Source organism: Arachis hypogaea, chromosome 2 (assembly GCF_003086295.3).
Source record: "Arachis hypogaea cultivar Tifrunner chromosome 2, arahy.Tifrunner.gnm2.J5K5, whole genome shotgun sequence".
NCBI classification, from domain to species: Eukaryota; Viridiplantae; Streptophyta; class Magnoliopsida; order Fabales; family Fabaceae; genus Arachis; species Arachis hypogaea.
Window position 1 is genome coordinate 9314403 of NC_092037.1, and position 15008 is coordinate 9329410.

General features: G+C 30.4%; 1 protein-coding gene across 2 annotated transcripts in view; it reads left to right on the forward strand.

The window, feature by feature from the left end:
* The window catches only part of LOC112721418 (uncharacterized), a 34664-nt gene extending 23526 nt beyond the window's left edge, over positions 1-11138 (forward strand). Inside the window, exons 7-13 of one of the 2 annotated variants that reach the window (XM_025772486.3) lie at positions 125-1051; positions 1463-2131; positions 2223-3065; positions 5184-6752; positions 9173-10217; positions 10461-10563; positions 10783-11138. In XM_025772486.3, coding sequence (XP_025628271.1) covers positions 125-1051; positions 1463-2131; positions 2223-3065; positions 5184-6752; positions 9173-10186 — 5022 coding nt within the window. In that variant the 3' untranslated portion in view covers positions 10187-10217; positions 10461-10563; positions 10783-11138. The remainder of the gene's footprint in view (positions 1-124; positions 1052-1462; positions 2132-2222; positions 3066-5183; positions 6753-9172; positions 10218-10460; positions 10564-10782) is intronic. The other variant, XM_029291325.2, reaches the window with a different exon arrangement.
* Positions 11139-15008: the final 3870 nt, after the last annotated feature.

Here is a 15008-nt window from a genome sequence, read left to right on the forward strand (position 1 = left end):
AAGAAAAATTAAACAAATTAATTAAAATAGAACAGTCAATGGCAATGTTGTATATAAATATATTTTCACATATTTAGTTTCTAATATATATAATTTATTGATTTTCATTATTTATTTGATATAGGTAATCAATAACAAGTTAAAGTCCATGCACATTGAATCACGACATGTAGTGGGGTCATCAATGGACTATGACTACAGAAGGGATAGCTTAGAAGAGCTTCAGTTGTCTGGACTGAACAATTCTGATATTATATATTCTTTCCTTCATTGCAACCCTAACCTCAAGAGCTTATGCTTAGATAATTGTGACTTTGAAGAATTGAAGCCTGGTGGAACAAGAAGGCCTGCTATTGGGGTTGTGCCAAAGTTAAAAAGCTTGACATTAACAAACATGTATTATCTTAAGAAGATTTGCTTTGAACAAGATGCAGTTCTTCAAAAGATAGAGTCATTGGTTATAAACAATTGTTCATATTTGCAAACTATAGCACCTTCGTCTGTGTCTCTCGCTCACTTGACAATTCTAGAAGTGGTTGACTGTGAGGAATTAAAATATGTGATGTCACCATCAACTGCCAAAAGCTTGGGTCAACTCAAAACCATGAAGGTAATCAATTGTAAAAATCTAGAGGAAATTGTTTCAGAGAAAACACAAAAAGAAGAGTACTCTGAATCTCTAGAGGAAGAGGAAACACAAGAAGAGAACTCTAAATCTCTAGAGGAAGAGAAAACACAAGAAGGACAGGAAGAAAAAGAAAATGTAGGCGCGGAGATTCCCATCATTTTCAAACAATTGACAACTCTTGAGCTTGTGTCATTGAAGAGCCTTAATAGTTTCTGCAGCTCCAAGAATTGTGCCTTTAAATTCCCATCATTGGAGAATTTTATTGTGAGTGCATGCCACAAAATGGAAAATTTCTCTGCAAAAGAAGTGGACTGTGGGCCAAATTTGCAAAAGATATATTATGTGCATGACAAAAAGAAAAAGAGATGGTGCTGGCACGAAGACAATATAGGATCTACAATAAGATACATATTTGACAATAAGGTAAGTCTTTTATGAAATTTCATTTTTTTTTGTTAGTGGTTCCTTTTCATTTCCTCATTTAATTAATAATTAAGACATATATATTATTTCATTTTATTTTATTCTGTAACTTATTTTATTTTATTCGAATATTAACTTTGTTTAAATTATTTGGACAAGACCTTATAATTAACATTTTTATTTACGCAGTTCATTATTAGATGAAATATTCGAATAATATAACAAGTATACTTCAATATTTTTTTTTGGTTCTAGTAAAGTTTCGAGTTGCATTTTTGTTAGTGGTTGGTTGCACTTATATCTCTAGCTATTTGACTTAAGCTAATAGGAAAAACATTTTGATAATAGTCATGCATTTGGTTTGCATGAAATAAATTATAATTGTGATAACTAATTTTGCATTATTCACAGAAATTTTTTGAAGGCATGAATGAGTTGGGTATGAATGAGTTGGATTTGAATTCTGATCAAGATCTTCTAAAACTAATCTGGCTAAGTAAAGAAGGTTCCCGAAAAGATTGGTTTTCCGGTTTAAAAACTCTGACACTATATGACTGGGATGCATCTAATACGCATGCAATTCCGTCAAATGTCCTCTGTTGTTTGAAGAGCTTACAAGAACTTCGAGTGAAGTGGGGTAGGACAATAGAAAGCATTTTTGAGATGGATGACACTAAGAGCTGGGAATCATCATTCCAACTGAAGAAGCTAAGTTTAGAGTATCTACCAAGTCTGAAGAGTGTGTGGCAACATGACAAAGGAGAAATCCTTCTAGGTTTTCAAAATCTGCAGCAGGTCACTATCGAATATTGTGATGAATTGATAAGTGTGTTTCCTACCGTCTTGGCCAGAGATCTTAAAAAGCTCGAGAAGCTCGATGTAAGCAATTGCGCTGAGTTGCAAGAACTTGTTGGTAAAGACGTGGGAGGATCAGAAACGTTTACGTTTCCTCGTTTAACCACACTGATACTATCAAAGTTGCCACAACTAAATGACTTTGAGTCTGGAAGATTGACTCTGGAGTGCCCCGAGTTAAAGCAACTGCACCTCTTTCTGAACCAAGAACAAAAATATCCGGAGGTAATAAGCAAGTGCATGTGGTATATATGCATTCTTTGTTCTCTTATATGTTTTGTTTCTTATCATTTGCGTTGCCTTAATTCATTAATAGGGCGGTATTTCCAAGGTGGAGAAGTTGTCGCTCATTAATCCAAATCACACTTTGGTGAAGCAGTTTATGAATCAAGGCGGCTTTCATCACTATTTAAATGAACTTCACCTTGCGTATTTCCCTGATTACAATGATGATGGAGAGAACTCTACTTCATCATTTGAGATATTTGCCGATGACAAGATGCTTCCTAATGACAAGATGTTTCCCAAATTAGAGATTATTGATATATATTGGAACAATTGCAAAACCATGAATATTCCCAAAGAAGCGGGTGAGAGGATGCTTCACTTGAAAGAATTGAAGTTGAGGTCACTATCTGAGCTGAACTCCATTAGTGGGCTAGAGTACTTGTTAAAGCTGCGGCTATTGGAGGTTTATGAATGTCATAAATTGATAACAGTATTAGAATTACATTCATACTCCAATCTGAAAGAATTGCATATAAAGGACTGTAATGGATTGGAATGTTTATTGACATCCTCAGCAGTAAAAATGCTAATACACCTTGAGGAGTTGAAAGTTGAATGGTGTAACTCATTGAAAGAAATAGTGCAACAAGAAAGTGGGACGGAAGACATTATTGAATTTAAGCACCTACACAGGATAACTCTTGCTGATTTGGGAAGCCTGGAATGCTTTTATTCAGGGAATGCTACACTGCAGTTCCCCTCTTTGATTCGGCTGGACATACTAGACTGCTCCGACATGAAATTTTTTTCTCAAACAGAAATACATGTGAAACCACTATTATTTCAAGTATTTTACTCCGATGATGAAGCTGATCGATTGTTCCTCCATGATCTAAACGTAGCTGTTGCATGCCAGTTTCTACGAAAGCAGGTAAAAACTTTTGAATTTATTTCCATCAAAGTTTCTTTTTTTTCTTTTAAATCAAGTTTTGTTTTCTTTCCAAGTCTAGCCAATAATAATAATAATAATAATAATAATAATAGTTTGACTTCAACTTTGAATACTACTACAAAGTCTACAAGGCAAAACATTTTATGTTTGTTACATGGTCAAAAAGACTAGCTAGATCCTTGAGTTCATGACGTATTTAACATATAGACAAAGATATATAACTTTTTTAAAAAAACTTATGCATATGGTTTTCTTTTTTAATCCATAAGACAATCTTATACTATATAGTGATGTTAAACAATATATGTTTTGCACTACTTTTCCATTTTCATTATGTATTCAAGATAACTGTATATTATGTAGAAAATTATTACTTTTCATAATGCTATATTTCCTAGTTAAATGTTGTGTACATATGAGTATGATTTGGCGCCACTATATATATAATAAGTACGTATGGCTATTCCTATTTCTCAATGTATGTTAAATGTAAAATATATAATTAAAAAATTATAGCACATGTAAATAAATGATAGGTTAAAAGTAAAATATGTTTTCTTTGAATAATGACTTTCAAACTAATTTTAATATTTGTCTTAATAAAAGTCACTTTGGTTATATACATACAATATAAATTTAGTTAGAATTATTTACCACGCTCAACTAATTTAACTTAATCCTCTTTAATCTATTATGTATCTATTAGTTATAAATTTATCTAATGTAAAATATAAAAAAGGCATATACAAGAGTAGTGAAATGGGTGAGGTAGGTGACGTCAAAAGAAATTTATTAATAAAATAAAAATTTTAAATATAAATAAAAAGAGAAACATGAGGAAATGAGGATAGTAAGGGAAAGGTTGAGGTGTGAAATTACCAAAATAAAAAAAGGTGGTAAGTGGCATAAAAAGAAACTTTTCAACCAAATTTAAGATTTACTAAAATTTTTTGTTTAGTGAATGAAATAAAAATAATAAGAAGATAAATTTATATAAAATAAAAAATATTTGATATTTTTCTGATATGCCATTAAATAAAATTTTCCTATAAAATTTAATATTTACAAAAAAAAATATTGTGAGAAAGATTTAGAAATAAAGAATAATATATATAATATTTTGTATATTCAATTATTTAAGAGTACTTTTATTTAATAATGAATTTTGAACGTTATGCATTCCTTTTGTTTTGAAATTATCATAAAACAAAGAGATTGCATTATGGTATATAAGTGTATACACATACTCCATTTTTACTTTATTATTAATTAGTGTAACTTTTTCTTTCTTTTATTTTGTTTCATACTATTTTTCATTCTCATTTTTCTATCCTAATATATAACCAAATTTTTCATTAATAAGTTCATTTAGAATTACTCAACAACTATCTTTCTTTTTTTACTAATTAAATGTTATTTAGTAACTTTTTTAGATTGATTTTAGGTTTCCTAATAACCTGACATCTAGCCAAAGTAAGGAATAAAAAAGAATAAGTGAAGCATATTTTTGAAAACAAAAATACTATTAATATATAAGAACTCAGTGACATCTAAATAAAAATCCAATTGTTAATAAAATATAAGAAATTGATCATATATCCTTTTATTATATATTGATATAAATTTTAGAAATGAAATGAAAATTGGCAATATATTTTTTTTGTTAGCATTGTTTTATGGTCATGCCAAAAGAGGTATAATTAATTACAATAATTTTGACAAAATGATCAATGTGGGTAAATATAAAATTCCAAATATCTATTTATAAAATGTTTAATTTGAATATAGTGGTAAGTGACAAATAAATGTTTAATTCCAAGTAAATTATGCTAACCATATCTAAACCTTTATAAACAAGTGATACATAGATTTTTATACCAATTTCAAACTATCGCCAAAGGAATTTATGTGGTGTCCATTAAATTTAATAAGATGTTTAGTCGTCTTTCCAATTAAAAAACTCAAAATCTATTTATTATTTTTTCTGTAATTAATTATATTTATTACTATTGTTATTTCTGATAGAAAATTTGAAATGTTTAAAGTTCTAATTAATCTTTTTTATTATATCTATTTTCCTGACATAACAAAATTCAGATATATCTTGATCTTGGCGATCACCCAGAGCTAAAAGATTTATGGCTTGATAAAGTGCATATCCCAGCTGAGGCCTACTCCTCTGGTGTCAGATTGGAACGTCTGAGGGTGAAAGGGTGTAATGAATTCTTTACAACCGCAATATTTCCTTCTCATTTACTTCCCTTCCTCAGTCGATTAGAAAAGTTGGAGGTGCAGGGATGCAATTCTGTTGAGGCCATATATGAAATTAAAGATACAACAGCAAATATTGTTATTCCTTTGAAGAAATTGACTTTGGAGAAACTTCCAACTCTGAGGCATGTTTGGAACAAGGATACTGAAGGAAAGCTCAGTCTTCCCAAACTGGAGGAGGTTATTGTTGATGAATGTGCAAGCATAAAATCGGTGTTCCCAGAATCAGTTGGCAAGGGTAACATACAAAGTTTAGAAGTGAAGAATTGTGCAGAGTTAGTTGAAATTGTCACTGGAGATGATGTAGCCAAACAGGTTAGCATCTTCTCCACGCTATGTTGTCTGAAGCTGGTGAATTTGCCAAATTTGGAGTGTCCATTACTATCGCAGTTGCTACCTTCTCTTCATAAATTAGAAGAGTTGGTGGTTGAAAAATGTAGTTCCTTGAAGACTATATTTGATGTGAAAGATGCGCCAACAAATGAAGAAGATACAAACATGATTACTTTTATTCCTTTGAAGAAATTGACTTTGGAGAAACTTCCAACTTTGAGCCATGTTTGGAAAGGAAAGCTCAGTCTTCCAAAATTGGAGGAGGTTATTGTTGATGAATGTGCAAGCTTAAAATCCTTGTTCCTAGAATCAGTTAACATACAGAGGTTAGAAGTGAAGAATTGTGAGAAGTTGGTTGAAATTGTCACAAGAGATGAATTAGTCAAAGAAGAAGATGCAGATAAACAAGTTAATATCTTCTCCAAGCTATCTTGTCTGAAGCTGTGGAATTTGCCAAATCTGAGCTACATTTATCATGGAATGAAAGACTCTGAATTTTCATTATCAAATGCATTACTACCTTGGCATATGCTACCTTACCTTCATAAATTGGAAGAGTTGGTGGTTGGAAATTGTGGTTCCTTTGAGACAATATTTGATGTGAAAGATGCTCCAACAAATAAAGAAGATACAAATATGATTACTGTTATTCCTTTGGAGAAATTGATTTTGGAACATTTGCCAACTCTAAGCCATATTTGGAACAAGGATTCTAAAGGAAGTAGTCTCAGCTTTCTATGTCTGGAGAAAGTGGTTGTGAATGGATGTAAACGCCTCACAAGCTTGTTCCCAGCATCAGTGCCCATGTCTGATATAAAAAATTTAGATGTCAGAAACTGTGAGGAATTGGTTGAAATTGTTACAAAAGATGAAACAGACAATGAAGAAACTACAAATAAGGAGTTTATTATGTTCCCTGAGATAATGTCATTGACTCTGCACAATTTGCCAAATCTTACATACATTTATGCTGGAATGCAAAATCTAAATTGGCCAGAGTTAATAGAATTTGATGTTTCTCATTGTAACCTGATAAAGAAATTCACAGATTCCGCTGCAAAGGTATGAAAGCTCTTATCTTAAAAAGTATTTATAACTTTCTAGTCTTGTTAATTTTATATATGGTATGCTTTTTTCTCCATAGAATATGCAGTTTTGAGGAGTCTTCATTTTATTTATCATAATAAGCAGCTCATTCATATTTTATTTCTTCATAAAGCTATAGTGTATCAATCCAAACACTTTAGATATTGGAATTCTTGTACATTCATAATGAGCCTAATGCATGCAGTATCTAATGTGAGAAGCTTGCCACCTTTAGAAAGTATGAGCAACTTTGGCCAATAGTGGGGTTAATTGTGACATGAATGAAGCACATCTAAGATAGCTATATATATGCATTGCTATTAAATTTAAAAATTGCATGCTCAACATTTAAAACAGTGCATAAGTATATACTAACATACGTATAAATTATAATTTCTATTAATAACCTGTTATATGTAATAATTTTAGATACTAGTATTTTTATCCTTAATAACATTACGGAAATATAAATCTTTTAAAATTACGTCGGTTCTAACATTATAGATTATGGCACAAAAAATTTATAGCATTAAACTACTTTTACAAAAAGGTCGTAAGGAACAAAAGTCCCTGTCGGCTAAGAAGATCAGAGTCTCTGTAGATAAAAAAATTAAATAATAAGTTTTTTAGTTATTATTTTTATATGAAAGAGTTTGATTAGGTGTTAAGTATGTTGCACAAATAAAAATAATTAATTTTTATGTTTGTTATTTAAAAATAATATTTTTTTATATATATAAAAATATAATAATTAGATATTAACATAAAAAAATTTATATTAATAGTTATAAAATTAACTCAAATTATTTTTTTTTAAAACAATTGAATCTTGATTCTAACTTTTAATCACAACATTAGTATTTTTTCTAAATTATATGTAATAAATATTTGAAAGAAAAGAAGTAAAAATATATATTAGAAAGATAAGAAGTAAAAATTTAAAACTAAATAAAAATATATGCAAATAATAATATTTTTTATTTAAATTATATTATATTGTTAATTTTATTTTTTGTGGAACACAAAGGTAGATACAAATAGAGATTGAGAGAAAAGAGAAAGAAAGATAAAGAAAAAGAATGAGGGAGGAAAGCTGTTAATTTTGGAAGTTAAGAAAAATTTTTATTTTAATTATAATGAAAAATATCTGATGACATATATTTTAATTTGTTAAATTACTAATATAAAATATAAATTATAAATTATATATAGAATGGGAAGGATAGAGAGAAACAGAAAAAAAAAGGTAAATAAGAGAATGTAAAAAGGAGGTTACTAATTTTGGAAGAAAATATATTCTCTAAATTTTAATAAGAGAGTGTCTTGTGACACATTTTAGTTATTAAATTAGTTAGTAATATATAAATATAATATATAATATAGTTATATTTTAATTTAATTTGAATGTAATTAGAGAATGCCATGTATATTTTGATTGTTAAATTTGTAATTAATCATTGATAATGATATATATGAGAGATAGAATGAGTGAAGGAATGAGAGAAATAGAGAAAGCAGAGAGAGAAAGAGCAAGAAAAAACTTTTAAATTTTGGAGAAAAAATTGGATTTCAATTACAATGTGAAAGTGATATTTGATACATTTTAGTTGTAAAATTAATAATATATAATAGATTTACTCAAAAAAAAATTCATTAAAATAGTTAATTTTTTTGGTAAAAAAAGTACTCCCAATCTTTGATACATTAAATCACTTTAAAAAAATATACTTCTACCTTTTTTTTTGAAAATAAACTTATTGAGAAAAATTAGCTCCATTGGTTTATCTCCCTTGTATGTTTTAAGTATAGTGACCATTAATATTTTTGAAATGATCTAAATGAATTATAATTTGGGAATGAGTTCAAAATAAATGACTCTTATTTTGAGTTTAAGATTAAATTAAGGGTATTTATAAATTTTAAATAGAAAGACTAAAAAATAATCAGTTAATATTTTATTTAAAAAAACACTCAACTATTTTGTCATACACTTTGTCTTAATATAATACTTTTCCATAACTCAAAAATTTTTTTTCCAAATTCTTTATTAAATTTGTTATTTATTTACTGTTAAATAAATTGATCCTTTTATTTAAAATATTTTTTAATTTGAATTCAATTGTCATGTGAAATCTTTTTTTATTTATAACAAAAGCTATATTGATAGAGTAAAATCATCTTTTATGACAAACAATTGATGTTTTCTTCATCATCAAGAAGAGTAATTTCTTAACACATGTTTAACTTATAAGCTTCTGCATGCTTCATTTATTTTATTTTATTTGGAATATTTTACGCATTTTGCAACATTTAAAAAACGGAGAAGGTAAATTATGTTGTCATGTCATGATGATCGTGTGTTGTCCTTCTTACTAAATTTGAATCCAATGGAGCAGGTTGTTACCCCTCACTTAGAGCGATTGTCAATAGACAAGGCAGGTGTGATGATGCTTGACAAAGAACTGCTTCATTTGGACCCACAAAACATAACATATCTAAGATTGCAGGGCTTTAATGACTCAGATGCTGCATCTGCCTTTGATTTCTTTCCGAAGGTGCCACTTCCCAATATTAAGAGGCTTGGGGTGGCCGACAGTGCTTGCAAAGAGATATTTCCCTCAAAAAAGCCTGAGATTATTCATTCACAGCTGCTTGCTCAAGAATTGGAACTGAGGAATCTGCACAAGCTTGAATCTATTGGGTTAGACCACACCTGGGTAACCTTTTCTAATCTCACATCGCTGAAACTTGAGGGTTGTGCATCTTTGAAGTGTTTGTTCACTTCTTCAACCTCCAAATGTCTTGATCAACTTGAAGAGTTACACATATCCAACTGTGAAACACTCGAAAATTTAATGGTGGATTATCAACCACATGATAATGATCATGATGTCATCATATTTAAAAGTCTTTCTGAACTGTCTCTTAGCCAGTTACCAAAACTTGAGAGCTTCTACAAAGGAAACTCAACTTTGAATTTTCCATCTCTATGGATGGTCGAGGTTACTGAATGCAACAGATTGGAGTATATGTTCACATTCTCAACTGCCAAAAGCTTCGAAAGTTTGAATCAGATGAGGATTTCCAAATGTGAGTCATTGGAAACAGTAGTATTAGCAACACAAGAGGCAGACGAGCCACATGAGCTCACATTCCCAGACGTACTCTGGTATCTGCTTCTAAGCGAATTGCCAAAACTTGGAAGCTTTTTCACGGGAAAGTCAACTTTGAAATTCCAAGAGTCCTTGAGCGTTGAGATCAGTCAATGCAAGATCATGAAAACTTTCTCACACGGTGGCGTGGAAGCACCCAACTTAGATGAGGTGGAGATAGATGGAGTGAGTTGCTCGACAGATAATCTAAATGTTGCAGTCAGTCAAGAATTTGAGAAACGAACGAAACAGCATTGATGAGTTAATTAGTACAATCATAATTTAATATGTAAGTTATTTTCTATCTGCACAATTTATATCTTCTTTTACTTTTCGTGTTATACACTGCACCAAAACAAGTTTCTGTTTTGGAATGTCATTTAATTTGCTTCCTCCATATTCGGTTATATAAATTTTTGACATTGCTCATTTTATTATCCAATGTTTGTCCTTTCTGAGAATTTAATAAACTAAAGAACGGTATAGTTGATGTATCTTGAGTTAACTAGCTCTTGTATATAAATTCTTGCAGAAAATTTGTTGCTTGCTGAGAGAAGCTTATTTTCAATGCATTTGCTACCAGCTAAATTAGTAGTCTAATCAAGGAACAACGGACAAATAAATAAGGATGGTTGGTAAGTTTTTTTTTTATTATTTTGAGAAAATAAATAAAATCATGCAGTTGCATATTTCTTTTTGCTAGAGGAAAGTTTTACTCTAATAAGTTTGGGTAACATTATAACAATCATTCAACTTAAATCATGAAGAGTTTGTTTTTTCAACCTTATAATATTTTTAACTTCAACGTAACTAATATCTAACACATCAATTGTTTATGAACTTTAATTTTTAAGGTTCCATGGGACACCAATTGCAGCAATGAAGAGGATATAAGTGGATCCCATCATGGCAACAAATATTCATTTCTATTTGAGTAGTGTGGTGTGGTGTGCATGACCTGAATAAGCTCCCTGTATCACTATGCAGGAAGAAGTGTGTGATTGCCTTTTAAGTGGCATAGCTATAAAAGTGTGTTTGATCAATAAAATTATATCTTGTATTTTATACAAGATGTAAGGTGTGTGTGCTTTATAATTTATTGAGAACACTAGTGTGTTTTTATGTATGACAGTGAATTGTAATAATTTTATACGATTCAATGATTGTGATTTGTGATGAAGTCGTAAGAAGAGAATGCTCTGAAAATAAAGTTGAGAATGGTATGTAGATATATTTTTACATAAGAAATGTTATTTATACACCAAAATTAGTCATTAAAAATCAGCCACCAATGTATTTGTGTATAAATATATGTGCGGTTTAATTTATTTTTAATGTGTATTTGTATTTTAACATGTATTTTATACTGGTGGCTGACTTTAGTCACTGATTTTGGTGTACACATAGCATAACCCTTTTTACATAAGATCGTTTTCATGCATAAAGTTAACCTTATATTTCAATAAAAATTCAACATGTGTCTCCCTTTCTTGCATAAAATGTGCTTCTGTAATAACAATGTATATTTTTATTTTAAAAAAATGCGATTGTTAGATAAGATTTGATGTATTAACTAGAGAGTATAGAGATGATGAGTATCTTAATAATCTATTCTGATATAATTATTAGAGCATAGATTACATCATAATTTTAAATTAATAAAAAATTGTGAAATATAGTTTTTGTGCGTACATTTTTTTAAGTTTTAAAAAATTATATTTAATTTGTTTTAATTTTTTCTCTAATTGTTTTTTTATAATTCATTCAAGTCTCTCAATCTTGGAAAAAAATAAGCAACAAGTACATATAAAATACCACAAAAACCTATTTTCAACCTGAATCGCAGGCAAAACATAATAACTCCCAATACCAAAGCTAAAACTTGGATAATACTTTTTGAACCATCTAAAAGGCTTAGCTAAGAAGACAATCAAATATCAAACACCCAACTCTCAAAAACATATTAACAACATCCAAGAAACACACCATACTCTTCTATCACTATCACTCAAATATATTGCCCCCTAAATTTGGACACTTTTCTTTGCTACTATGGATTAAGAATTTTTACACACACCATTATAAAACCCACTCTTCTATACTCCCAAAATTCAACCACAAAGAAAACAAGATTATTGCAATTAGTATCACCAACCTGACTAAAAGTCTAAAACTAGTTCTTTTCCTTTCTCTGAACCTTATTTTTATACTGACTTTCTCTAGAGCTTTTCTTTCATTTATGACTGTCCTCCGAAAAAATTGTTCCGAAATTGCATTCTCATCACTACAATACATTATAAGTTAGGATCTAATCCTCTAAGTCTTGATTGCTTCTTCCGCTATGTCTTCTATATAACTGTCATTTTTATTCTCATGTCCATAATTTGTTTAGCTCTTTTCTAATTAGTTTTTTTTTTGTGATTATCTTTTTTTATTCTTACATCACTACTAAAAAATAGTTGATTAGCTACCGATTTTTCTGTAATTTTTTTTATCGAAATTAGCAAATAATTTTGTTTGTTGAAAATTTTGCTACAAAATTCAATCTACAACATATGAGCTTATGGATAACTATTGCTGCAAATTTTTAAATTTGCAAGTAACTTATCTACAAATTTTGTCGCGAAAAATCTATAAAATTTGTAGATAATTTCATGATAAATTAGACAATTTGTCAAATTTCGTTTTAAATTTAACTTCGAATCTTTCACGTGTACCAAATTTGCAACAAAATTCATAGATTTATGTGGCAACAACTTTTACAAATAATACATCTGCAGCAAAATTCATAATTAATTTTTGCAATATACTCCGCAGGTAACAAAATTTGCAACAAAAATTACTACTCACCTTTGCAAAAAATTTTGCAAATAATCAATTTATGACAAAATTCATAGCTAATCTTTACAGCAAATTCCGCAAATAACAAAATTCACAGCAAAATTCATAGTTAAATTTGTTTTGCTCTTTTGCTTATTTTATTTTTATCTTGCATATATTTTTATAATTTGTCCCCTTTTCTCTCTCCTTTGTTGCTAATTCTTTTTATGTGGATCTTTCTTCCCTTTTGTCTTTCCCGTTCAAGCTCAGATTGAGCCACTCTCTTTTTAATAGTGTCTATGAAGCCAGGTGGATATAGAGGGGTTGAGATTAACTTGTTATCCTTCTCTCTTCATGCACCAATTTTCTTGTTCTATCATGCACACCATCTGTTTCAGACCGTGTGCCTCCTTGCAAGTCCAATTGGGTTTCATGAATCACTTCTTTAGTGTTTCTATATTGTCTTGAAAATATATATGGGTCAATTTGAATCTTCAGAGAGGTTTAAATTCTCCATGTATTGTACATCTAAGAACTTCTCTCCATCCTCCTGAGTCTCCACTTCTATGTAGAGTAGTATCTAGCTAGATATCATTTATTGCCTCCACATTTTATTGGTTCTTTGGGAATCATCTCTTCATCCTCCATGTCATACTCTTCTACTCGTGGTTTTGTGTGTGTTCTTTTGTATTTCTTGACCTTTCAAAACCATTTCTAACTTCTTCATTGACCATTCTCAAATCAGCTATGATCTCTTTATCCAACCATATTTTCTTCACATAAATATCAAACTTTTCTCCATTTAGATCCATCTAAATCCTGTCATTGATTATTGGCACCTAAGTAGTGTCTATCATCATTTTGGCTGAGTCAAAATTTCTTCTTTGAATCAAGCTTTTTTCCACTCTTAAAACGGTTCCCCATACCACCGCTATGATAAGAAAGTTTTCTTCATTCCATTCATATAGAGGCATGCCAAAAATTTCAATCTAAACTTTTGTTATCCTGTATGTTTATCCTGCAATCGATCTCCTTATCTCTCCAAAATAATTTAGTAAAAATGATGATTGCAGAGCTTCATTCATATTCTTTATCGAGTCAAAAGTAAAGATCATCTTGAATGATCCTAGACATTTAACTTTGAAAAGAGTATAGACTGAAATGATCTCATAAGCGTTCAACGGGCTAACTGATTCTCCAATAATGCTTCTATTTAATTTCTCCAACATCTTCTGATTAACTTTTCCTTTGACCCCTCTTACCATAACTGCTTCCCTGTTGCTATAATCTTTCTCTGGCCTTCATTTTTAGTCTGATCAGTAGTTAGCACTTCTTTGAAGGTTCTTTCTGTTATGTTTGGTTGTGATGTTCCATTCCTTCCTTCTTCATACAACACAGCTCCTCTGTTCTGTAACGAATAGACGGGTACCATATATATATATATCTTCCACCCGTTAAGAGATCTAATTGCTCTTTCTGCATGATTTCTGAATGCAAATCTCATAAAGGCAAACTTATGATACATATTTGCTTTGTGGTTTTTGTGACAAATAAACATCTGCTACATCACATTCCCTGCTAAGGATCTCCCAGAGCCATTGAACGTTTATCCTTTTAAGTTAGGTTGTCCGTAAAAATCATATATCTACCTTGCTCAAGACTCCTAAATTTTTCATGCGCTGCTATATTTCACCCATTAAAAGTTATACCTTGCTGGATTGTTGTATTTTTTATTGTAAGTTCGTAACCTCTTCCCACGGTCATTCTCCTCCCTCACCGTATTTTTGGTTTTCTCTCATAAGAATTGATGGTTATCAGTAGCTAAGAGAAGGGGGTTGAATCTTTACCCCTTTTTTGCTTGTTGGCCTTTAGAATAAGAGTAATGCTAGGGGGCCAGCAACTTTTGTGATTGTTAGCCATCAACTAGCCATCAATGATGATTTGATGGTGTGAGATTCGTGTGAGATTTCATCAAATGGCTCACTTTTCTCTGCTGGTTACATGCTGGCTAAACTTCAATAGAATTGCTGGCCCTCTAGACTTTCCCTTCTGGAGACTTTTTGCTTTTTGTCTCGTACCCAGCCATGAGACTTTTTTTTATCTCGTAACCAGGCAAGAGATATTTTCAGTATTATCTCCTGTGCAGCAGAAACAGAAATGGAGTAGAAGAGAGAGAAAATCATACCACGAAATATCCTGGTTTAGCTGCCAAGTGCAATGCAGCCTACATTCAGTCTCCATCACAACAATGATGGAATTT